Below are 25462 nucleotides of genomic sequence, written 5' to 3' on the forward strand. Positions count from 1 at the left end.
TGGTGCGCACCTCGTCCAGCAGCCGGGCCGTGACGTCCCGAATACCATTGTGTCAAAATGGAGGGAAACCTTCCATAGGGGCACGACAGGGAATGCGCGACAGTTGCCTCTTGGCCCCAAGAGCAGTGTGATGGTACCCTGGCCGGTGTCCATCCGTAACGGAGGCAGAGTCCGTCCCAAAACTCTCCCTTTGTTAAATTAAAATGATATTTCTTAAGTGGACGGCACGTCAGCCAGCTCGACGACCCTTTCTCCTTCGCGACGTCTATGACATGTCGTAGCGACTCCGACGCACTGCCCGATATCGCGTCGAACTCCAGTTTCTGATGACGTCGAGAAGATGCCTTGGCGTCTCTCTTGGCCGATCTGATTAACACTACTGAGTCACCGATGGAGCCATCCCCTGACAAGATTCTCCGAGACAAAGGGTTGGTCATCCGAACCGACGATTCGTATTGTTGGCATAGGGACACAGGGTTAATCAAACCGAGCCCACCCAGACGACACGGCAAAGCCATAAGCCGTCGGAGGGTGTCGCCTGGGGGTGCACGGCAAGTTAAGGCGGGAATCAGTTCAGACTTCACAATGTCCTCCAGCGGTTGGAACATGGGTTCGGGTACCTTCATGGTACGACAGAGGAACGCCCATCTACCCCTGAGGCCCGTCACATACGCAGAATACGCAGCCTGCGGCTGGGTTTGTGCAAATACTGCTAACTTCTTCAGTTCCCCCATCCATTCGTCCACCTTTGTTTTGATATAACTTTGAAGAAAGCTGTCTCGTCCGATTGCTGCGCCAAGATATCGTGATCCCTCGTCCGTTATCATTACACCAGTGTCTCGAAACAATTCAGTCGCCTCCTGGTAACACCTTTCCTTGACGACAAGGACCGATTTCTTTGGGTTTACGTAATATCCATATGCCGGTCCTCTCTTGTCCATTATGTCCCACCATAGACGGAGTCTGCGAAGACGAGCAGCAGCGGATGAATCGTCCGCGAACCATGACTGCACCGCACCCGCCTCATCCGCCAAACGTATCAAGGGCATTATTCCCAACGCGTACATGTACATTGCAAGGGGATCACCCTTTGTTGTCCCTTCTTGCGACAGGATACTTTCACCGTCCACGTAGAGATGAGCTGGATCACGGTAGGTATTAATTAGAACGGTAGCAAGTGATGGACACAAGTGCTGAACATTTCTTAACCCTATAACGCCTATAGGGCGGATATATCCGCCAGACTGTACAGTGCATGCTGAGGTGACTTCAAACTTTCGTCATTCAGTCAATCCTTGTTCGAATTCAACAAACGAAAGGTCTAATCGTATCAGAAAAGCCTCAGCTGTCGGCGCAAGTCTGTCGATTTAGTCTGTTGAACGCATTACTTGCATCCGCTATCAGAATTCCTTCGGTGTCATCCAGCTCAAAGGCCTGCTGCATCGCATGTATTCCCGCCTCTATACCGCAATCCTGGCCAGCGCATAGCTGTATACACCCAACCGCCTCCTGAACAGCTTGGCCTACGACGGAGAGGATGGCCTTGCTTATATTGCGTCGAGCGACCTCACCTATTCCAATCGGCCGGACACCGGGTTGCTTGTCCAACGCTATCAATCTGCACGCAGTGAAAGCCGACAAAGATGCTGGGTGCACGTACGTGGAGGCTAAACGCCTTGCACACGATGCTAGTGCATCGCAAAGGCCCTGTGAGGCGTCAGAGAAACTAGCGCAAAAATGCCGCCAGTTCTCGGCGTCAACACCACTCGGCCCCGCAGCACCCTGCGTACCGAGCGCTGCACTCTTAATCGACTGACGTCCAAGGCTGCTGAAAAAGATCGGATGAGGTGGAGCAGGTGGATCACCACCAATAACGGCGTCCTCGCTCATCGGCTCTGCGGGTGGATGTTTGTCTTTCAGGATATCCCGGACAGTGCGTCCGTCAATCTCGTCATCCAACTGATGCACGCCTCCATCATCACCGCTTGTCAAGCCACGGAGCGCCATGCCCACTTTACCCGAGGTGACATAATCTGCAAAACGCCTAGCAGGGTCAACCGACGGACCCACTGAATCACGTTTATGTTTGTTCTTGGACGATAGAAGAGAGGTCTGTATGGTGTCCGCTTCCCGTTGCAGCTCTGCAAAATCTCCCTTCGACCACTGGTCCATGCGGCGCTCAAGTATTTTACCATATTTATTATTGTCACAGTCCGGCATCTGCAGCATTAGCATCTGGTAGACGGCTGCAATCTTGAGTGCGATCATTTCATACGATCCCCCATCTCCGAAGCAGGAATAGAACGATGTCAAGGTAGTGATAAATCGTCTTCCAATATTTCCAGACGGCACAGAGAAAGCATTCGGGCGAAAGTGAACACATTTGTTATATGCAGCCTCTATGGCTCCAGCTGTCTCCGCTACAGACAAATCACCAAGCCTGAACGACGGGTCGGAGCTAGCTATGGGTTCCGGCTCGGGCAGATCCAAGCCGGTCCGGACATCAGCTGAGCCCTGCACACGCAAGGTCGACATAGCGGTATTCACTTCAACAGCATCCCCGGACGTGTGTCCCCTGGTCTCCCGGGAAGCAGAGTGTAAGTCACTTGTGGCTGGTACCGAATTACCACGCACAAGTCCCCCAGGCAAGGACCCGGTGTCATACACGTCCGGCGAGCATACTGGAGCAAAAGTGTCGACAGCGGAATGCGGATCAACCGCTTCCTGTCCATCAGGTAAGTTGGTATCAGCTCCAGTTTTAAAGGGTTCAATTTGTTTGTCATTTCTAGTATTGTCCATTTCACCATTGTCAGCTACCGGTAATGACCGTGCATCGAGGCTCCTATCCAGCCGGCCAGCAGAAGAGAGAATGAGATCGCCCGACACTGGTTCATGTCCAGGTAGAACCGGCGCTGGGCAAGTAGGAATACCCCGCCGCTGCGCCAAGCTGGAGACAGCACCTCCCAAGGAACCATGAACCACTGTGGTACAGTCGCTTGGTGCATTGGAGTGCGGCGCCATCGGCACAAGACCTCTAACATCAGCTCTAGGTGGATACGGATTGCGACATTTCCCATCCATCATTGGCCTGCAGTTTGTACAGGGCTGCTTGAGGCCGTGGCATCTACAGTCTCTGCACAGGTCACCGTTTGCAGCGCAGCGACAGCACCCCACCTGTCCGCTGTGGCCCTTCGCTCGCTCCCGCTGGCGTACACGGCTGCGCAGCGCGTCTACTTCACGTCTTGACGCTTCCTGCGCCCATACAGATTGGATATCGACATCTTCTCCCATCACGCGTGTACGGTCTGGACACCGCCGTGGCACCTGTGACCATTACACGGTACGGGCTGAATCCGAATGCAGAGTCTCAACTCCATGGTGCTTCGAGAGGGAAAGTGATTCCGTAAAAAGAAATATCGAGGAAAACAACGAGATTCCAAGACCTCCAGCAAGTCCTTCATGCTGTGGGAGAGTGAACGCCCCGAACACTGTGCAATATCCTGTATAGACCACACTTTTCGGGTGATCAGCAGCGCTGCATGCAGCATGAACCAGTGCACTGTGAACGGAACACCGAACGCGAAGTACCAGTAGTTCTGATATAGTCATTTTGTTCGTCGCCTCTCCAGGTTTTGATCCACTTATTGGTTTGACTGAGGCGAATGCGGAATGTCCCACACTTTCTTTCGTTTGTCTCCCAAGACGAAGCCTCATGAACTCAGCTGCTTGTTGGTAGCTGACAAGACCGTGGGGAAAAGCGATACTGATAGCGATCAAGTGAAGACGACGAAATAGTAGATACATGTATTGTAATTACACAAGAGAGAGTTTGGAAGCTTTGTCACAACTCCGAGTTTCACGTATCTCTACGATCATCAGGCAACTGATGGTTCCAAAACGGGCAGCCAGAACATAAGGGGGAGCAAGGTGGGATTTTCCGAGGGGTGTCATAGGCGACGCGTATCATAGCGCAAGAGTCAGGTGCAGGCGTGAAGTTGCCAAGTCTTCAGACTTGGGGCTATGCAGCAGTAGTTCCGGCATGAATGATATAGAATAGAGCTGGGGACAAATGCCAAATCCACACATGCCCACACCACTACAAAAACATACACCCACACTCTCTCCCTTTTCTCACATACACATACACTCACACGCGCGTCCGCACACACATTCTCTAAATCTCTCTCTCTCTCTCTCTCTCTCTCTCACACACACACACACACACATTCATTCTCTATATCTCACACATGAACACGCACACACACATTCATTCTCTATATCTCTCTCACACACACACACACGCATTCTCCAAACCTCACACACATTCTCTAAAATTTAATCTTACATAAACACACACACATTCTCCAAATCTCACACAAAAATTCTGTCTCTCTCTCTCTCTCTCTCTCTCTCACACCTGGTCCTGGTCCTGGTAAACACTGCCATTACGGTCACGTGTCCCCTTACGGGGCCGACAATATAGAACGACGAGCGGGACCACGTTCGAGAGAGCCATCTCCAGCAGCTATGGATCTGGCTTATCATCGGAAACAATTCCTCTCACGGCTGCCGCTAGAACTGGTCCATCACTCTCCACAACAGAGCGAACATTCCATGAGCCAACGCTCTGAGTCGTTCCAAGTCGTCGTCTTCGTGCGGTAGTTTGCTCCTCTCGCGGGCTTGCAAAGCCTCGCGAAGGACTCCGAGGTGGGGGGCGACGAGGAGAGTGTCGGCATCGTAACTATCCGACCAAGTCTCCTGTCGGTGAATACCCCACCTCAGGCACTGTTGGCTTCGACGGCTGGGGACACCCCAGGCCGTCCACAACGGCGAGAACAAGCACGGACGGAGGCCAGAAACAAGAGCCCGAAAAAGTACAACCGTCCTCCACCAGAGCAGAGAACACACACATTGTCAAGATGTTCAAATATTTGAAAGATTTTCTTATCGTCGGAAACGATTCCTCTCACGGCGGCCGTTCGAACTGGTCCATCACTCTCCACAACAGAGCAAACATTCCATCAGCCAATGCTCAGAGTCGTTCCAAGTCGTCGTCTTCGTGCGGTAGTTTGCGGTAGGCCTTGCGAGCCCGCGAGGGGAGCAAACTCTCTCTCACACACACACACACACACACACACACACACGGCCACAATACTCATCCTTTCATTCTCACACCTACCACACACATACTTGCACCCGCACTTATCCAATCACCCACACGCACTCTCTTTCTCACGAATGCACACAAACACACACACACACACACACATGCGCGCTCACACTCACACACACACACACACACACACACACACACACACACACTTGGCAGGGGGACTACCAGCTAGATTCACTTGACCTTGCGCGCAAAGTTACAGAGGTAGAACTTGTTTTCATGACGACACTTGGACACAAGCTCTGACCTCTTGTTGAGGGAGCGGGTCTTGTCGGCCCAGGCAATCTCCAGCTTCTCGGCCAGACACAGGTTGCAGCGCTTCGAGATGTTAGAGTATGGTGCGGCTCTCCTCACAACGGACCACCTGATACTGTAAGGTTTGTTTTGATCCTTCAGTCTCCAGATGTGTCTGGACAGTCTCGTTGAGGTCGCGTGCTTCTTGTGGCGAATAGTATGTTGATGACCATTGAATCGTGTCTTGAATGTCCCTTCCGTTAATCCAGTGTACTCCTTCATGTAGCTGCCGGTTACATGTGCCCTGTACACAATGCTCGATGCTAGACAGTTTCCTTCCAAGGGGCAATCATTTTTGACACGGCAGTTGCAGGTTCTCACATCCTTGGTCTTATTCTGGTGGTCGCTGCGGAGGATACTATTGTTGTGTTGCTTGATGATGGTGGCGACATTTGGCATGCAACTGCAACTGAACTTTAGCGTGTTCCGGTTAAATATCTTGTATAATTTGCAACCTTTGTGGAAGTGCTTGCTGACGAGTTGCAGGAATCGCTGCCCAATGTTCGTGGACACATTCTTACTGAACGGTGGGTTAAACCATGTGATATTCCGGTGTCTCTTCCTTTGTCTCTTCCTTTTCCCACTCTTCCGTTCCTCCAAGAACTGGACGGTCTCATTGTACCTGCTGTCTCTGAGCGCATTGTTGTACATTTGAGATGCGTCCTGGAATGTCTCCTCATCCGTTGATATGTCCGTTAATCGTCGGCTGATGGAAGCGGGCAAGTTCTGGATGATGATTGGTGGGTGGTTGGATTTGTGATGGACATACAGTGGCCGGTCGTTGGGCTTCCGATATGGACGGTATTTGCCAGTGCGTAGGTCAAGCGTGATGTCTAGGAAGTCGACTGATTTCAGGTTTGCCTGGATGGTAATTTTTAGTCCTAGGCTGTTGAAAACTTTGGTCATGTCCTTTCTGATCCTATCCACTTCCGGTCCCGATACGTTCCGAAACACTGCCAGCCCATCGTCGCGGTAGAGTCCAATGTCACTGCCATAGTACACCTCGGATAGTTTGGCCAGGGCCAGCGTGCCGACCAACGCACAGACTTCAGCACCTTCATAGCATCCCATCGTCACATCGAATACTTCGCTTCCCTTCTTCAACCACTCTTTCCCGAGGCCGAATAGCAGGGATTTCCGTGCATGGAGGATAGCTTCCTGGTCCTCCGAAGACACCGACGTGAAGCCTCTGGCAAACTCCAACGACGTTAATAATAGTTCTTCCGAGATAGACGGGTAGAACTCCACGACATCAAAACATACAAAAACGCAGTTTTGCTTTTCCTCCAGCCCCTCGAACCTGTCGATCACGGCGGATGTGTTCTTCCAGGCAGTTGTTGGCAGTTGGCGCCGGATATCCTGAATTATCCTTTCCAGGATCGCCTTTGATACCTTTCCGACCTCGCTCTTCGCCGGATTGATGAGGCGGCATGGGAGGTTGTTGTTAAAGTTGTCTTTGTGGTCTTTTAGAGTCACGTACGCGTCCTTTTTTTGCCATACAATCCATTCTCTCGTCCAATCCACGCGCATTGGCTATATTCCTAGCCTCCACATTTATGTCGTCGTATGTCTGTTCCGGTGCTTGCTTGTAGTTCTTGGTTACATTGTCATGCATCATTTTCTCGTAGCAGTCCTTGTTGACGGCATACATGTTCCTTGTCTTGTCCGCCGCCACGAAGATGTCGCTTGACTTCCGGATGTGAGCGATGTCATCCTCGAGCCACCGCTGGAAACTGTCCGTTGTCCTTTTAAAATCTACACTCTCCACCATCCTCAGCAGATCATTCTCGAAAGGCTCAAGTTCCTCGACCTGCGGTGGACATTTCCGGGACTTCAACCCGAAGTTGTCCTGCTGTTGCTGTTCAGCCTCGTCGTCTTGCCCTTTCATAAAGAATATCGCCCGCCAACGCATCCGCTGATGAGGCTTTCCACCATTTCGATAAGCCTGGTTGTGTACTGGGCTGGCGACGGAAGGGGGATGTTCTTCATCGAGTAGTTCAAGTCCGCCCGTTTTGGCGCCTCCATCCTCCGACACGAACAGTAAAGCGAGAGTGCTCTACCATTGTAATTATTTGAAAATAATTTGAGGTGCTCTGTTCGTTTGTCACCTACCAGCGTGGAGGCGATGTATTCCCTACAAATCAAAGACTACAATGCAGAATTGTCAGACACTGACGTCCGTCCCATGGCTTAGTCAAATGTTGTAAGAGTATCCGAAATAAGATGGATTGTTTGTGATCGTGTGGAACAAATTTGACAAGACCAGTAGAGCGTGAATGGGTACATCTACACGTACATGTAGAACCAATGACATTGAGTTAGTAGTAGGCTAACTGCTGCAAAGATCTATCTTTCAGGTCTGTGAAAGAAGGAATTTTCCAAATACTGTACTAGAAACCAAAGTTTGCATTGAACGGCGATGCTCATTACTATGCGTCTTTGTCATTTCGTCCAATGTTTCTATGACAACTCGTGTGCTGGACGAGCATTTGTTGTCATTGACTCAATTTCTTTTACTCTCCATAGGCTATTGGATTATTTTCCTTACTAGGTCTATTTATAACCAGTATCTATATGAGAGTGTGATGTGTCTCGATGGTTACTGGTATTCGGCACACGTGGTTCATGTAGTATGTTGCAAATTAAGATGCTCTTGTTTGTTGCTGATAGAAAGATTTCCACTTCCCCAGTTTTGTTTCACCAATATGCTTTTCTTTTGACAACTATAGCCACTTCCCCTTTTTAGACCTTATCTGGAAGACCCATTCTTGGATATTCAAGCAGCAGCCAAGGGAGCTAGCTCTCTTGGTTATGCTGGTAGAAGGACTGGTTCCGACCCACCGTCCAAGGGGATCCACAGGATTTCCTGTGGATATGAGATCCCCTCGTTTGAGGGGATTATGAGCCATAATCCCCTCAAACTAGGGGAAATATCCGTAGATCACCTGAAAAGGGTGGTCTATACACGAGGACTCAACTGTGCATAGGCTGTAATACATGTAATATGGAAATAAGAACGGTCTGGGCTATAGGAGGCTGACCCGGTACCCCCAGTTCTTCGGCGCCCGACTGTACTGTACGCAGCAAAACAAAGCACATGACGTCAGTCTTGAATGCAGTACAAAGCAATGCAGTGCAGTGTGTGCGCTAGTTCGGATTGTTGCAAACAAGTACACATGAACTAGCACAGCTAGTACCATTTTCAGGCAGTTCACTTCCCCAACTGATCTTTTGAATTATTATTATTATTATTATGAGATTCATGAACGCCTATGGTCTATACTTTCAGCAGTCGACATGTAACATTTGTTTACTACATGCAATCAAGCGGACATATTTCTAACTCCTTTCCCTCGCGCCACTGCAATGCTGTACCTGCACCACTTTTCCTGTGTGAATACTGTACGTATATCCAAAATAAAATTTCTTACATGACACGTGGTCGTTGCCGGGGCCATGGCCAATAGGCGATCTTCCAGCCGCGGGCATAATCAGGCCATCAGGACCGTTTGACGTCATTTCGGGAGTATCAGGACCGTTTGACGTCATTTCGGGAATGTTCGGACCATTTGACATCATTTCGAGAATAATTTTTCGACCTTCGACCTTTCCACCTTTGACCTTCCCTAATATGTTGCTTCGCGCTGTAAGAAATCAAATCAAGCACGCTCTGTCTGTCAGGATGGCTGAATCTTGCCCTTGCCTGCAGCCCTCGGGCTGTGGGCTCAGGCAAGATTCTGCCATCATGACCTCCTTAGCGGGCTTGATTACATACGTTTTTATCAATCAAGGCATGGTTGACAGCATGTTACAAGGCGGAGGACGTGTTCAAAACATTGCTCCTTAAAGCTTCCTACAATCATCATCAATTGGTAGATCCCGTCTGGCGACCACTTGAATCGTAAGAAGGTTAACCCTGGTACACAATTATTAATTATCACCACCACAGCCAGTTAACAGGCTGACAGTTGAATGGTGCGTAGACTCTACGTCTACTGAGCCCCCTCACTCAGAACCTACCCCTACCTGTACTTATCAGTCATCTTCACTGCCTATACTCATACATAAAGAGAAAAGCCTCCTACGGGCAAAGCAAATGTGCGTACATAAGACACAATATCGAACTGAAACCCGACGCAAATCTAAAACGTTGGCAAGTACAGACAGTTGGGGGTCACGTGGCAACAAAAATCACCAAACGTAAGCACTAACAATAACAATGCTAAAACATGGTTGGAGACAAACTACAAGTAAGCAAGCACCGCATACAAAGAAACATTCAGACAGTCACACCCAGTCTTATACTTATAAGTTATAGTCTAGGCCGCTGACCTGGATAATCAGGTCATGACGAGTTACCGCACCTGGGAAGAAAGTGTCCTATGCACCGAGCCTACACACTGTACTCGGTGGAGTGTGCACAATTGGGATGAGCAGCTCCGCACACGTCATCAGGTCTGTACTGTAGCGCACAGCTACGCACACATCAGTTCTGTACTACTGTAGGGTACAGCTCCGCAGTCCGCACGAGTCAGGTCTGTACAGCTCCGCACACATCAGGTCTGTACAGCTCCGCACACACCAGGTCTGTACAGCTCCGCACACACCAGGTCTGTACAGCTCCGTACACATCAGGTCTGTACAGCTCCGCACACATCAGGTCTGTACAGCTCCGCACACATCAGGTCTGTACAGCTCCGCACACATCAGGTCTGTACAGCTCCGCACACATCAGGTCTGTACAGCTCCGCACACATCAGGTCTGTACAGCTCCGCACACATCAGGTCCGTACAGCTCCGCACACACCAGGTCTGTACAGCTCCGCACACATCAGGTCTGTACAGCTCCGCACACATCAGGTCTGTACAGCTCCGCACACATCAGGTCTGTACAGCTCCGCACACACCAGGTCTGTACAGCTCCGCACACACCAGGTCTGTACAGCTCCGCACACATCAGGTCTGTACAGCTCCGCACACATCAGGTCTGTAGCATACATCTACCATGATCTACAGGCTATAATTTTACAAGTACAGTACAAACAATAGGAGGACAGAGAAAGCGTTTTTACTCCGAGTTTCACGCACTAAGCGATCATCAGAAAACAGCTATGTACAAGACTTACTCAGTCCTGTGAGTGTGCTTCGGAAATTCAAGTTCATTCGTCACGAGGATTAGATGTGACCAGTAGTAGTTTTGGCCAGCTAATCTTTTTCTTTGGTTTAGTGAAGATGCCTTTGCTTCAAGTTGTAGCTCGTGTTGTGGAACGTTTATATGAAGGAGCATCACGGATAGGCGAATCCTTGAAGTATGCCTTCTTTCATGTGGGCGACATTTTGAAGAAGATATTTATGCAACGAAGGGAAGAGCAACAATGCTATGATCATAAACCTAGTCAGTGCTTGGATGTGGTCAACGATTCCTCCATTTACCATGCCGTAGCGTCTGATGACTATTTCGGGAAGGTTCAGGAAAGACAGGAACATAATATCCTGGCTGCCTTTCGAGACAACATATGGATAGTGTTCGATAAAATCGTCCGGGAACTGTCAAGCAGTGGCGTACTAAACCTCGCCCTGACCGAGAACGACACGTACGAATATTTGCTACCTCTCCTGGAGAAAAGGAAATCTGAGTATTGGAAGTTGCTTAGAACACCGAGAGATCATGCATGGGTCATGTATTTCTGGACACTGGTTGGTCCAGACGAGGGGCCAGAAGCGGCCATGCGTCATATCTCTGAGTTCGGAGCCATTTGCTTCACTGGTTGTTGCTCCCCTATGCTTTCTGAAAGTAGGTCTTGCCAACGTATCCTTCGAGATTGGAAACAGACACTGCGGGCCGGCGACAGAGCAATACTACTAATACATGTACTTGTAGCATGTGAAAGCGGATCAACAGCAACAATGCGATACGTGGATTTAAAAGTCGTGGAGACAAAGAACTGTAAGAACCATCCATTACAGCTTGCGAATACCTATCGAATACATGATGCTCTTAACGCTGAGTTGTATATTTTATAGCTCGATATAATTATATGGGTGTCGCTCGTCTGTTTTCGTTATGTACCGTATCCGCGGACTCTGTTCCCCAAACCAGTGCAATCGTGTGGCCCCCTAGACGCAATAATTATCATCGAAGAACATTCTCGAATACCTGGGTGATGCACGAATTTTGATAGTGCTCACTTCCGTTAATCGTTTTTCTTTGTAATTTTCCATTCATTTTCTGCTTTAATTCATATTTGCTTTGTTTTCCTAGCTTACTATTGCCGTGGTTGGCTCAACGCCCTTGTCTCAGGGGATTCTGTCCCTGCATTAGCTATGCTTGTCACATGCTATGAGATTGTGTCTAATAATAATAATAATAATATTCCGTGTTTTTGTGTACCCTGTACCTCTGGAACGTAATGCTATCCGACTGTCATGTCAATCACTCATTTTTCCCTTGCCATTTTATCTCTTTCCTGTTCTTTGCATTGTTTCTGGCCCTTGTATTTTCCTGTTTTTTTGGTGTTTTTTTGTTTTGTTTTTTTTTCTCGTTTTTTGCGTTTTTTCACACATACCGGTACAGTTGTTTTAATTTTTTGGTGTTGTGTTCTAATCATTCGCCATGCCACTGTCAATTGTATTCTGTTTGCCCGTAAAAGAGGCCTTTATATAATTATCTGGCCTAGAGTATGAGACTCTTAATATTCTCAGGGTCGTGGGTTCGAGCCTGACGTTGGGTGCCAATGTTGAGCTCAGTCGGTAGAGCATGAGACTCTTAATCTCAGGGTCGTGGGTTCGAGCCCCACGTTGGGCGACAATGTTGAGCTCAGTCGGTAGAGCATGAGATTCTTAATCTCAGGATCGTGGGTTCGAGCCCCACGTTGAGCGCCAATGTTGAGTATTTCACAACGGACGACGGGACAACAGACGGAGCGAAATGAGTTCTAGCCAAGATCGTTAGTCGGTCGAGTGAGAGTGAAAGGCGAGCAAAACATAAGGCTATATAGGGCCTGGGTAGCTATGGCGATGGATGTACGAGAGCGCGAATGTAGCTACCCAGGCCAAATGAATAATACGGGAGTGCGATAAGTTGCAGGTGTGAAGCGGGAAAGGGTGCATGGCTTTCGTCCGGACCAAACTGTCCTTCAGCCTAGTGAGAGCCATGGTTGCTAGTCTGCGCGGCTACCGGCGTTCTTCAGTGCCACTTCCTGTTCACTCGGCTGTTCTGGCGGCTGCTGAGTGTTCATTGTGAGCGTATGACACAACTGTACTGTTGATGTACATTGAGTTGCTTACCTCTCTTTCTTTCTTATGTTTTCTTTGCATTCTTCTCTCTCTTTGTTTACCACGGCGACCCCGTGTGCTGTACACTACTTTTTTATTTTTTCTCTTTTACGTTTACTTTATACCAGGCGTGGGCCATCCCCTGTACAGAGGTGCCACCATTTTTCTTTGTTTCAAGTGCATGCCGTGTGTATGAGTGCGTGTGTACATGCATATGTGTGAGAAAGGTCGTTGGAGGACGTTGGTGTGAGAGTGCGTGCATACATGAACTTGTGGACCTAACAATAATGTAAGCCATGATTGATAGTTTAGCATGATGGACGATTGACAGCATGCCAGGCTTTATCCGGAGCAGAGTCTTGTTCGAGTTGGTGCAAGAGCCATGTTGCTGACCGTCTTGTAGATTGTCCCACAACAAGCGCGGAAACTGCAGTCTTAATCCACGAATGGAATCATCAGCATACCACGTACATGCATGGCAAATGGGGGTATCTGCCTGGAGCCGCTGCACTAATGGCAGTGTCGCAACGGCATACACACCATTGAAAGCTGTAAAGCCCTCTCGCGAGGACAACTTACCACGGCCCGCTACAATTAATGATTTCTAACGATGGACAATAAGAATTCCAGCAAGTGGGCCAGCACACTTCTGGATGTAGCACACCCTAGCCCTAGGTCGGCGTGGCTAGTCCCTGAGTGAGAGCCCCTACCAGTACATTGCCTGTCTTCCTCTTTTGCTGTCTCGATCATTATTTTCTTTTGTTTTCTTCTTCTCCTCTCTTTGTTATGGTCTATCAGTAGGAGGTGCATTCAGTAAAAAAAAAAAAAACACTTATCCGATCCTGAAGTTCGCGCGGCACGACCTTTAGAATTGAAACAGTACATAATGATTGTGGTGATAGCTGTGCTGATGGATGTTTTTTCAAAGAAGTTGCCTAACCGCGGCTTGTGCACCATCAGATGAGGTGATGACATCGGCAAGATTCAAAGTGCCAGACTCAAGATCCAAGCGACGCAGTGCTTCTTGAACCCTTCCAAGTGCCAAAACCCTGTCGAATTTGCTTGCTTCATCCAGGACACCACGCTCCGTAGCACCCGGCACAGGTGCAACTGCTGGCGTATTCAGATTTACCTGGATACACGGGTCATTCTCCACGAGTGCTTCGTGCTCTTTGCTGCTTCAGATCGAGAGCCAACGCCGAAGGTGATCGCTCTGCTGTTGATCACTGCAACTAGCTCTTAGTCTCTGCAACGCAAGAACAGGAAGGACGGAGAAGCATTATACTATAGCGAATCGGCATCCTCGCCTCTGGATTCAACATACTAAGGCCGCGTTCGAATTGTCTTCATCAACTGTTCAAACAAAATTTTAATGTTTAAAAGAGATTAGTTGAAGTGTCCCATTACAACGGTTTCTATCATTTTAGAGTTTTCAGTGGAATTGTCATGGCGATGATGACGTCCGATCAGATCGACCATCTCCACGTACTACGTCTACGTGACGTAGATATTCCAAACTCTTCGGAACTAATCCACCTCTCCCATCGGATGAGGTGGTGGAGTTGCGAGGAGTTTCGAGGAGCTTCGTTTTTCCAATAAGGCCACCTCCTCAGAAAAACGAACATCCTCGAAAAGTCAAAGAGTGACAATTCGAATGCGCCCTAAGACTTATTAATTTTTCATTTTTTCATTTGGGCCAGTAGCTAGTATCGTTAATTTCATCTGGGGGGGGGGGGGGGGGTGGGGGTAGACAAGAGCAAGTAGCCTCATGAGTCATGACTCAGCACAGCCCAAGACAATATCCACGTGACAGTAAAACGTCCATATTACAAGTAGGTAGAGAGAGAGCCCACAAGTACGCAAGCTGGGCCCGTGATGCGTGATGGATGGAGTTGCGCTACACGCGCAGTCGATGCGCAAAGCTCTAGACTACCCAAAATTCGCTGAAAATCGAATTTGTAAATTGAACTAAATTCATATTGAGTGCTACGTCAGTTGAAAGAGCTTGAATAGCTGCAAATTCTCTGAAATTTGTGTCCCGATCTGACCAGCCGTTCAAGAGTTATGGCCGAAAATGTGCCCTTGCAAGGAAAGATTTTTTTTGTTGCACGCTGTCATTTGTTGGCAGCACTGTATTTGAATGTGAGCAGACCATGCGCAACTTGTCGTATCATGGAAACACGCGAAAGTCCAAAAATCACGTTTTTGAGCCACGTATTGGGCTGCAAGGCGGCGGGCTTTGCGCGCCGCCGTGCAGCAGGACTTTTGCCAGTACCCTCGTGACGTTGCAGATATGTGGCTTGATTATTGTTGTTGACGTTGATTTAGTGACTTTGGCAAGTTTTAGTCGTGTCAAGAAGTCAGGTAGGATTCAGTACTAGGCAGTAGCGGAACGTGAGTGGTAGTCTTTGCCGGTTTCTGAGGGTATCCTGGATTTGGTGTGCAGCGCTGTGGAAATGGCTTGCTGTGGACGTCCCAGCACTGGATGTTGTATCAAAGGTACGAACTCGTAGCACGTGCTAAACCTAAAAAAATTCAAAAATTGACTTGGGTCTGTGGGAGTCTGTGAGAGAACGCCCACTCGTTCCGTTGTGACAGGTTGCAGGGCCACGTTGAGGGGCCCATACCCCACCACCCATGGCTGCTTCTGGACTTGTTTTAGGTTAGGGTCCCGCGCACGGACAAAATGGGCACGAAAATGTGAAAAAATTGTAAATGCATTTGTTCGGCTCCTGGGCGGCTCGCACACCGTGACACTATGCCGAAAATTTGAGTTTTTCCGGCCTGGAAAGCCAGTCAGTGAGGCGCAAGAACTTGTAAATCATGGTCTGAGGGCCAGCATAGTGGCAGGAGTGTGTGGTCAAAATTTCACTCAAATCCATTGAGAAACACCAAAGTTACGGTCACTTGAATGCCATAATATGAAATTTATGGGTAGGCTGCCCCCTTAAATGATTTTTTGCGCACTCGCAAAAATATGTTAACACAGAAGGCGCATGCTCTGTTCCCAACAAACTCTCACGCGCTTATTGTTCTCCGAAGTCCACTCTTCCTGATTTCAGTTCTTGCTTTGTCCGCATTGGCAGTGGATTTCTCTCTCAACCTCAATCTCAAGGTTTACCATAGCTCACGGAGATGCCCCGTGCACGTAAGCAGTCGGCTCCCGGGCCCAGGCGTTCCAGCCGCAGGCGCGCCTCGTCGTCCCCGTATGCCGACACTCCGAATCGAGCCCCTGCGGACCATGCGGCCGATCGTTCCGGCAATATCCGTGCGGATCGTTCCGGCAATGCCCGTGCGGAGCAGGACGATATCCCGTCCGCCGTTCCCCAGCCGGCTAGCTTACTCCCAACTGGCCTAACTGCACGTTCCGTGACGGCGGCCGTGTCGACGGCTCTGCACCCCCTGCTGGCTCGAGTCGAGCGCCTTGAGGAGCGAATTTCAGCTCGCCAGGATCCGGACGGCCAAGATCAGGCGGCGGTCCCCTCAGTGGCAGATGTGGTCCAAACCGCGTCCAACGCCGTCAACAAACACCCGCCGCAGGTCGACTCCGGCCCCATGGACATTTCCCTCATGCAACCCGCGCTGCCTCCGATCGCAGTGCCCATGGCGAACACTCGTGAGTCCAGCTCTATTGTTCCCACGGTCCCGCGTAAGTTGCTCGACAAAATCACGCGCGGCGAATATATTGAGCTAGAGGATCTCCTCCCGGAGAATGTGGGCGCAGGGTCCGAGCCCTTGGAGCTCAGTACCGCCAACGGAGAGGGCCGGCGTGTGTCCCTCAATTTATGTGTGACTAAGAAGCGCTCCATTGTCGACTTCACTGCCTGGCCGGAAGCCTACACAATCTACATGGCCTGCGCACTGAAACATGTGCCATTCCGAGCACAGGAGCTGGTGACGTACCAGCACATTATCTGTACTGCCAACCAGCAGTTTGCGACCCCAGCTGTACTGGGGTATGACCGTGCCTTCCGTGCAGCGGCCGCAACAACCTTGGCTCGTTGGGACACAATCGACCAAAGCCTCTGGAGCCTGCACCTGATCCGGGCACCCCGACCATCATGTCCGCGCTGCACAACGCACCACAGCCGTGACTGTTGCCCACAGTAGTTGGCAGGGCCACATGCTCCAGCTTGCACCAGCACCAGCCGAAGTACGCAGCCATTTCTGGCCGGGGCGGGCAGCACCCGCCAGATCTGCCTCAACTTCAACCGTGGCCGCCCATGCCAACACCAGCCCTGTGAACGCTAGCACGTCTGCTCAACCTGCGGCGACCGAGGTCATCCCGCCGCTCGCTGCACCAACGACGGTCGCCGGGGACCCCGCCAGACGGACAAGCCTGTCGCAGCGAAGTAGTCTCCCCACGCCTCTGTACATAGCCCGCCTAATGACTCTTTTGCCCCGTATTTCTAATCGTGTCCTCTCTGACTTTATCCTTAATGGCTGCAACACGGGTTCCACATTGGCCACTCTGGTGCTTCTGTATCTATCATCTCTGGCAACCTCCCAACTGCCATTGAACATGCTCAGTTTGTACAACAACAAATTGCTGACCGGGTCCGACGTGACGAATCGACCGGTCCTTTCTCTGTCCAGCCTTTCCACCCATTTGTATGCTCTCCGCTTGGCGTAGTGCCCAAAAACAACGGGAAATTCCGCCTCATTCACCACCTGTCTTACCCTGATCGTATGTCTGTCAATGATGGAATAAACAAGGATTCGTTCTCCCTACATTATGTCACAGTGGACGATGCCATTGAGCTTCTGCAACGTCAAGGTACCAGTGCCTTGATGGCGAAGCTCGACATACGCAATGCATTTCGAATGGTCCCTGTCGCACCCACTGCATACCATTTGTTGGGTTTCCAGTGGCAGGGCCAATTCTACTATGCCAAAGTACTGCCATTCGGGCTGAGGTCCGCCCCCTACTTGTTTAACTACATTGCGGACGCACCTGCTAAAGGTGCCCGGTAGAGAGACGTGCCCGTATCTGAGGCGTCCGGATAAGAGACGTTTGAGTGTAATTGTATTATTTGGTTGCTGGCTATCAATTGTGCTGTGAGCATGGCAAAGTGACGTCTTCCAGCTTTGTTGGTGTTTGCTTTATCTTGTGTTTACGCTCTGCAGAAAGGATCATATGTAGTGCCTGCTCAGCATTACATCCCTTGCGTAGCAGCAATGTGCCATCCTTCCGCGACTTGGGTGGAATGACGTGCAAGTGGTGCTCCAGGGTCAACTTCAATTTGCCGAGCACGTATGCCGCTGGCTTGGGGTCAGCAGTTGGGTGCATTTCTCTGTATACAAATCGTGCACTGTCGTCAACAAGATGGCACCCTTGTCCAGCAATTCATGTGCTTTATCGGCAATGACTATAGGGGGAAGATCACTCTCAGCACCTTCCGTGAGAGATGATGCTTCGCAATTGGCGGTCTGTGCTTAGTGCACTGTCGGCAGGGAGCATATCAACCGAACAGTGGTAATAGGTTACACTCTGATGGAAACAAGCCTACATGTATGTTCTACTGATCTCACTAAATAGTTGTTCTGCTTCTTGTGGTCGGTGCTTCTTAGAAGTGGCCTTTAAAATCCGTTATGAGCAACCCAGTAGTAGCTATTTGTATTAAAGGTGCCTGAAGCGGGGCACGGATCAAACCCACTACCCTGACATCAAGACTTGGTTGGTTGGTTTAAAAGTGTTCGTCTTGCCAAAAAAACAAGTAATGCAGCCATCCTGCATGATGGGCAATGTCTAAAAGCCTCTTGTGCTGACAAGCACGATTTTAAGAGTAGACTAATCAACCAAAGCAATCCCCAATCCAAAGGAAAGCATAACACAGAGTTAGTGATCAGTCTAAAGACAAGGATAGTCAGTACATATTGAACCAATATGATACAATCATGTATATGTACCCGTAAGTCACACATGAAGGGAAACTACACGTCTATAGCGAACTTTAAAAAGGCACAAAAGCAGAAAAAGGAGAATAATTCTGTACGTATTTAATAATAATAATGTATAATTAATAATAATTATGATAATAGAATTAGACCAATAGTAAGCAGACTACACAGTAACAGTTTTAGAACTCTATGAAGATGGAATTTCTCTTGCTGTAGAAAGAATAATAATAATAACAATGATAATAGAACAGTTTGCTTTCAAGGCAGCAAATGCTAACCTTCCGCTTCTAGCTCTGCTACATGTGATGGTTGTGAAAAAAGGAAAAGAAAAAAAACCCCAGAGAAATGAAAGTGCACAACCGGATAGAGGTGTGTATCGAGATGGGTGTATGTAAGTACACGCATGCATGTGCTAGTGTGCGTGCGGGGAAGTGTGCGTGCGCGTGTGGGAAACGGAGTGCAAGCACTAATAGTTACTGAGCGGCCAAAATGCAGCGGTTACTGCTTGAACGTTAAGAACGGAGAAAGAATGCGGTAGTAATAAATTTCTTTAGAGACTGTGCTAATGATTTGCTCCTCTTTGAGCTGAGATCACAAAAGTACAGTGTAGGTGCTTATACAGTTTTCACTGCAGACTATGGTGCGCTCGGTGCATACAGCCTGGACATACTCTTTGCTAAAAAGAATAATACAGCCTTGTTTGTCACCGGGCATCGGCCGTAAGATATTGCACACCTTTTCAGTTACAGCTAACACAGCCTTTTGCACTGTTGTGTGTGTACATGTACATGCACATGCACATGTATTTTAGTCATCTTAGTGCTTCTTGTGACGAATGTGCCCACATATCCACCTACGCAGGGCACCAGAATCTTCATCGACATCAATCTGTCCATATAGGCATACATGTATCAAAGAAAGAAGACAGTGCACGTTTCACCTTTTGCACAGACTCGTTTTCTTTGCACGGTAAGGCTAATGCAAAGTTCTAGAGAAAAATCCGACACCATTGACACCAAGAACATGGATGGATACATTTTTTTTGTTTTTTGTTTTTTTGTTTTTGTTTCATTGAACACTCTAGCAAAAAGGGACAGCTCACTGTGCGTCTTGTCTACTTCAGACAGAAGGCTGTTGGTTTGCGCACTGGAGATGTGTTAGAGCTAGGTGTCAGGTCGCTCAAAAAAATGTCTCACTTGGCGGTCAGTTTTGTGCCCTATTATCACACGTTCTGACTCGATATCATCTTGTTACGGTCTTGGATAGTTGCTGCTTAACACGTTCTCATGTGTTTTCTTCTCTTAAAAAAAAGAATTCATTTTGGTAATGAAGATTCGTGGTAATCTGTGACTTGTGTTTGCACGTATCTGATATGAACTTAAGTACTACGCTCCTTCAGCCTCGCATAGGCTTGGCGCAGCACTATTTCTGGCCAGCGTCACATAAATCTGCCCGTGTGCAAAGCTCACCGGGTTGATCGCAGTAACACGCAGTTAGAGCAAAAAGAAAACTTTCTCTCTCTTTGATCCTTTCTGCCAGTTAAAAACCTGTGCCGTTCGTTATACTTCATTTCGATCTGGTAGGCCAGTAGCTGCGAGCTGCGTTGACGAGACGTAATATGGTCGAAACAGCTAACAGTCTGGAGATTGAATATTATACATATGCATGTGTACCATGTACATGTACAAACGTTACCGGTAATTCCAAAACACACATGTACTAACCGGTGGGCCCACTTCATTCCTGATGAAGGTTATTTCATAACCGAAACGTTGAATTAAAATATTTTTCTAGTGAAAAGCAGTGATTGAGTGTGAGCCAGTGTTGATCACAAACCAAACTTTTACATGTACGTAAAAGTGTAATCGTACTGTCTTCAGAGTACATGACATGATTTAAAACTATAAGTACATGACATTGTGCACATGTACACGGAAGAATGCACATATTACTCAACACCATAATACCGGATGTATGTTGAGTTATTGAGTCCACGTCGATTGTTCAAGACATAGTGTATGACATTATGCACCATGGCATGCTATTAGAAACCAAACAAACAACCGACCCACCCTGTAACATGGTAGTGGTGATGAGCGAAACCACCCGAAACAACGAACAAGAGAACTTGTCAAAAAGTTCAAAGCCCTGCCTATCCTTTTTGCCTCCGCCATCATTTGGGTTAATTCAAACCGATAGAAACGTCTTTGCAATGGCTGCATGTTTTTCGTATTTTAGAGTCGTTACTTTCAGTTTGACTTATATGCATGATACCCTTGCTTTACACGGGCGTACGGTGTGAAACTCCTGAGTACCGCACGAGCACAAACCCACAGCTGAGTCAATTCAAAGGTGCCAGACAAAGGTGCCAGACAAACCGAAACGGCTCTAGACGGTGCAATACAGTTCATATGAAGAATTGAATGAATGACAACAACGCGTATTGTATCATGATATAGGGATCATCCAAAGCCCAAAACAGGAGCAAACAAAAATAATTGAGTTTTATCAACAACATTAGCACAGCAGCGGAAACAGAGTCACGCTAAAAAGGCTAGCAGCAACATTAGCAGCAGAGAAGATCACCTGTATTTACTCAGCTTTACATTCAGTACGAAGAAATGTTTCACTCCTAGGTGACTTGGCAATGAAAAACAGAGTGGGTCGCACACACATCCACACAACATTAGTTTTTTCAATTTTTTCACCGGTGTGAGGGAACGATACAACGGGAAAGAGAGAGATTGGGCGTAAAGTTGCCAAGTCTTCAGACTTGGGGCTATGCAGCAGCAGTTCCAGCGCGAATGATAATAGAGCTGGGGACTTTTAAATGCCAAATCCACACATGCCCACACCATTACACCCACATACACCCACACTCTCTCTCCCTTTTCTCACATACACATACACTAAATTTACACTACATTGGCAATAGCATGCCAGTCCAGACCAGTGCACAACGCAGCATATGTTGTCCTTATGCGATTAGACGATGTTTTGGATACTGAGCCGAAGTTATCCACGAGGAATGTCCGCTTGACCAATCATGCCAGCACTGTGCTCTGGTTCTGGAACCACATCTGGAGCCAGATGCTGACGGTTCTGGTGCTGCTGGCCTTGTGGCTGCTGCTGCAAATGATGTTCCTCCTGCGGCTGCCGTACGTTTACCGTGGATGAGACAGCCATGGAATAATTATGATGCTGTGTCGCGGCGGCGGCGGCGGTGCCCATCGATACAGCAGTCCCATTAAAAGGTCTAGCGGAGGCTGCACTACTAGCCGGCGGAGTTGCTGTGGCAGAGAACTGGCTGGCTGTACTCAGTGCGGGCAGTGATGCCAAGCTCACCATGTTTGTAGCCAAAGGCGTACCACCGAGACCTGGTGAGTGTCCGTGCTGCACTCCTAATGCTTCGCTTGACTCTAGCAATTTGTGAACTTTTTTCTTATGGCGAAGCCTTTGGTCAGACCGGGCAAACTGCCTAGGGCAATGCGGACAATGATAAGGCTTCTCCCCGGTATGTGTGCGGAAGTGTGTCGTGAGATGGTCCTTCCTTGAAAACCATGTATTGCAAATTTCGCATTGAAACCGCTTTTCGCCTGTATGCGTACGTGTGTGGCGGTTCAGCTCGTCTTTGCGTGGGAAGCGGCGACTGCAGCCTTCATAACCACACGCAAAGGGCCGCTTCTTCATTGGTTGTGACGTAGAAAGCAGTGATGACGTCACGACGGTAACACCTCCATTCATCCCTTGCTGGTGATTGCGGGGAGTTTGCATATGGTCAGGTCCTGGCAGTGATGGTGGCCCGGTGGAATCGGAACCATGTGCATTCACATTCCCCGGAATACCGGGAAACGGATGGTCTGAGACGGTACCTTGCTCCTGCTGTTGTTTCTCCGCAGTGGCAGACTCAGCATGAGCACTGCCGGAAGAAGTCATGTTGGAAGCTGTTGAGCTCACTGGCACTTGATCATCTGCTGGGCCAGTCATTTCACTTCCCGGACTTTCGGCTTGTAGCCATTCGTCTAGCAAATCCATCAGCTCTTCATCCCCTGCAGCCAAGCCCAGGTCTCCATGCACCGCTAGTGTGCCCCAGGCGTTTGGAGCGTGGGCTGGTAATTCCTCCATCTCCTGCATAATATTACTGTCAGGCGGGAATGAAATAGGCACGGCAGTACAACCCAGCGAAATGTTCAAGTCCTGCATATTATCGTAACCAGTCGGCGCATCGGAGATTTCCACATTGTTCCTTGCCTCTTCTATCGGGCCCTGAGCTTCATGGCCTTGTATGGATGGTTTGAACAATCGCATCTTTTGTTGATGAGTTGTACTAGCCTGTAAGGAACCATGAAAAATACAATCATAATAATTATTATTTTAAAACCAGTTAATATAATAATATTATTATTATATCTCTTTGGTCTTTCCATAACCTTTAACCTTCCAAGTTGGAAGGCTGTCGGTTAGCGCTACGGAGATGTGTTGAAGCTAGGTGTCAGGACGTCGAAGGTCTCAGTACTCTGTCAGTTTTGTGCCTAGTTGTTGCACTTTCTGACTGTATATAGTATCTAGTTACAGTGGTGGAGAGTTACTCTTAACTCGTTTCCATATGTCCTTTTCCTTTCTACTTTTATTATTGGCTCAATACCCGAGTTTCAAATTGCACACCTGATGAGCCGTCACGAACCATACGGCGAAACGTACGTCGTGTGTGCTGTGAGCACGGTGGCTCGGCAATGGCTTTATTTATTGATATTATATCCTCTTCCTGATTTTTTTTTTTCATAATTGGATGCATAGAGATAAGAAAAATAAGCACAAGATACTGCTGCTAGTCGCACAGCAAAGCACACAGAAACGACAAGATGTTACAATGAATGTAACAACACCCGTCCAAGCTAAAGGACCTACATCCCTGCCCCAGGACGGTATCTTGAGAAGAAAAAAACCCACACACTCACCACACGGTCATCATCCAGCTTCAGTTCAATCACAATACAGTAGTATTCTTCCCATGCAGATTCAATTGAACTCCCCTGGCACTAGCTATAAAATCTGAAGCTGTACGTAACCATACAAAGGCCCGCGACGCACACACCACCCCTACGTTTTTTAAACTAAAAAAAGAAAAGCAGTCGCAACTGCCACAGCCACATGGCCAATAAGAAAGCCGAAAAGATTATATCGATAAACACATACCCAGAAGTCAGGGGTGGGAGGGTGGGATAGAAACTGCACCAACGAAAAGCCACTGCGAAGTGACAGGAATGCGGTCAAGCACAGCATTTTTGCTGAAGCAAAAAGTTGCAGGGAAATCCCAAAATCAGTGCGATTTTACATGAGCCCCGAATGTTCAAGTTACCCACAAAGACACAAGCTTTCCAACTCTCTTTGGCCGTTGGAAAGCGTACCGTCTTTGTGGTCCACTTTCACGACAATAACACACACAGAAGTCTCTGCTGTGAGCACGGTGGCTCGGCAATGGCGACAGAAAAGGATAGCCTGGGTGCAACATACTCGGTGTTACCTGTCAAGCTGTGTCCTCCGGTTCGGCGGCATAGCGCTTGCCTAGATTCCAAATGTTTGGCAATATGAGCGATGGATTCGGCCAGCAAGGCAGACTGCATTATCCATGTTCCTGAACACCACTCTCGTTAACTTCCTCCTCGCGCAGCATCTATAGAAACAGCTCTCAGCCCAGGTATACGTCATAGAGTCACAGAGACGTAACGGTCATGGTAAATGGCAAGTATGTGTTTCGCCATAGAATGGCTGGCCCAGCTGCTGATGTGATTGTACCAAGAACGTCTTTATGTAGGCCAAAGCCCCTACTGTATGGTCAGGGCATCGACTCGGTAGGTACCAAATGGCCCCCTGAACCCAGCTATTCTTCGTGCCCTTCAGACCACTGCGATAACCACACAACTAAGTGCAAGGTTAAGACGAGATATGGCACCTCCGTGCCCCAAGCCTCCACCTGTGAAAACACACAAGTTACAGAAGCGAAGCACAAACACCACACACAACTGCAGGCCAAAGGAGGTACTGTATTTCTCACCCATCTTGTATGAGCTCAGCACAGGAGACTATGGTAAGATCATACCATCCCCCTTTCATGCCACACAGGAGTTTTCTCACAGTGCAAATTCACATTGTCACTCCAGTCCAATTCTATCCCCACCTCATTTATACTAGTATAGTTATACTTTCTCAACTCTCTGAGACTGCCTACAAAAATAATGATGGTTTATCTGGGCGTTCTCTAGCCCAAGTTTCCGAAAATGCAGTGCCATGCCGACAGTGTCTTTTAGGCATGATTCTCTCATTCATTGCCTGCAGTCATTCACACCTGCCAAACTGTGCTGCTTTCGCAATCTCTCTCGCTCTCTCTCGTGCGCTCTCTCTCTCTCTCTCTCACTCATTGCCCGAAGGCATTCGCACCCACCAAACTGTGCCACTTCGGCATTAGCTCTCTCACTCCTTGCCCGAAGGCATTCACACCCACCAAACTGTGCCACTTCGGCATTAGCTCTCTCACTCATTGCCCGAAGGCATTCACACCCACCAAACTGTGCCACTTCGGCATTAGCTCTCTCACTCATTGCCCGAAGGCATTCACACCCACCAAACTGTGCCACTTCGGCATTAGCTCTCTCACTCCTTGCCCGAAGGCATTCACACCCACCAAACTGTGCCACTTCGGCAACCTGCGCCACTTCGGCATTAGCTCTCTCACTCATTGCCCGAAGGCATTCACACCCACCAAACTATGCCACTTTGGCATTATCTCTCTCACTCATTGCCTAAAGGCATTCACACCCT

General features: G+C 48.6%; 1 protein-coding gene across 1 annotated transcript; it reads right to left on the minus strand.

Annotated features, from left to right (window-relative positions):
- Positions 1-21044: 21044 nt before the first annotated feature.
- LOC135818220 (Krueppel-like factor 14) lies at positions 21045-24748 on the minus strand. Its single transcript, XM_065331577.1, has 2 exons — positions 24168-24748; positions 21045-22975 (listed from the first exon to the last, which is right to left on the minus strand). Exon 2 carries the CDS (start codon positions 22949-22951, stop codon positions 21659-21661), a length of 1293 nt encoding a protein of 430 aa, XP_065187649.1. The 5' UTR covers positions 22952-22975; positions 24168-24748; the 3' UTR covers positions 21045-21658.
- Positions 24749-25462: the final 714 nt, after the last annotated feature.

Source organism: Sycon ciliatum, chromosome 5 (assembly GCF_964019385.1).
Source record: "Sycon ciliatum chromosome 5, ocSycCili1.1, whole genome shotgun sequence".
Taxonomy (NCBI): domain Eukaryota; kingdom Metazoa; phylum Porifera; class Calcarea; order Leucosolenida; family Sycettidae; genus Sycon; species Sycon ciliatum.

Excerpts from the sequence above, each read along its gene's own strand:
- LOC135818220 (XM_065331577.1), bottom strand. The coding sequence starts at position 22,951 with ATGCGATTGTTCAAACCATCCATACAAGGCCATGAAGCTCAGGGCCCG.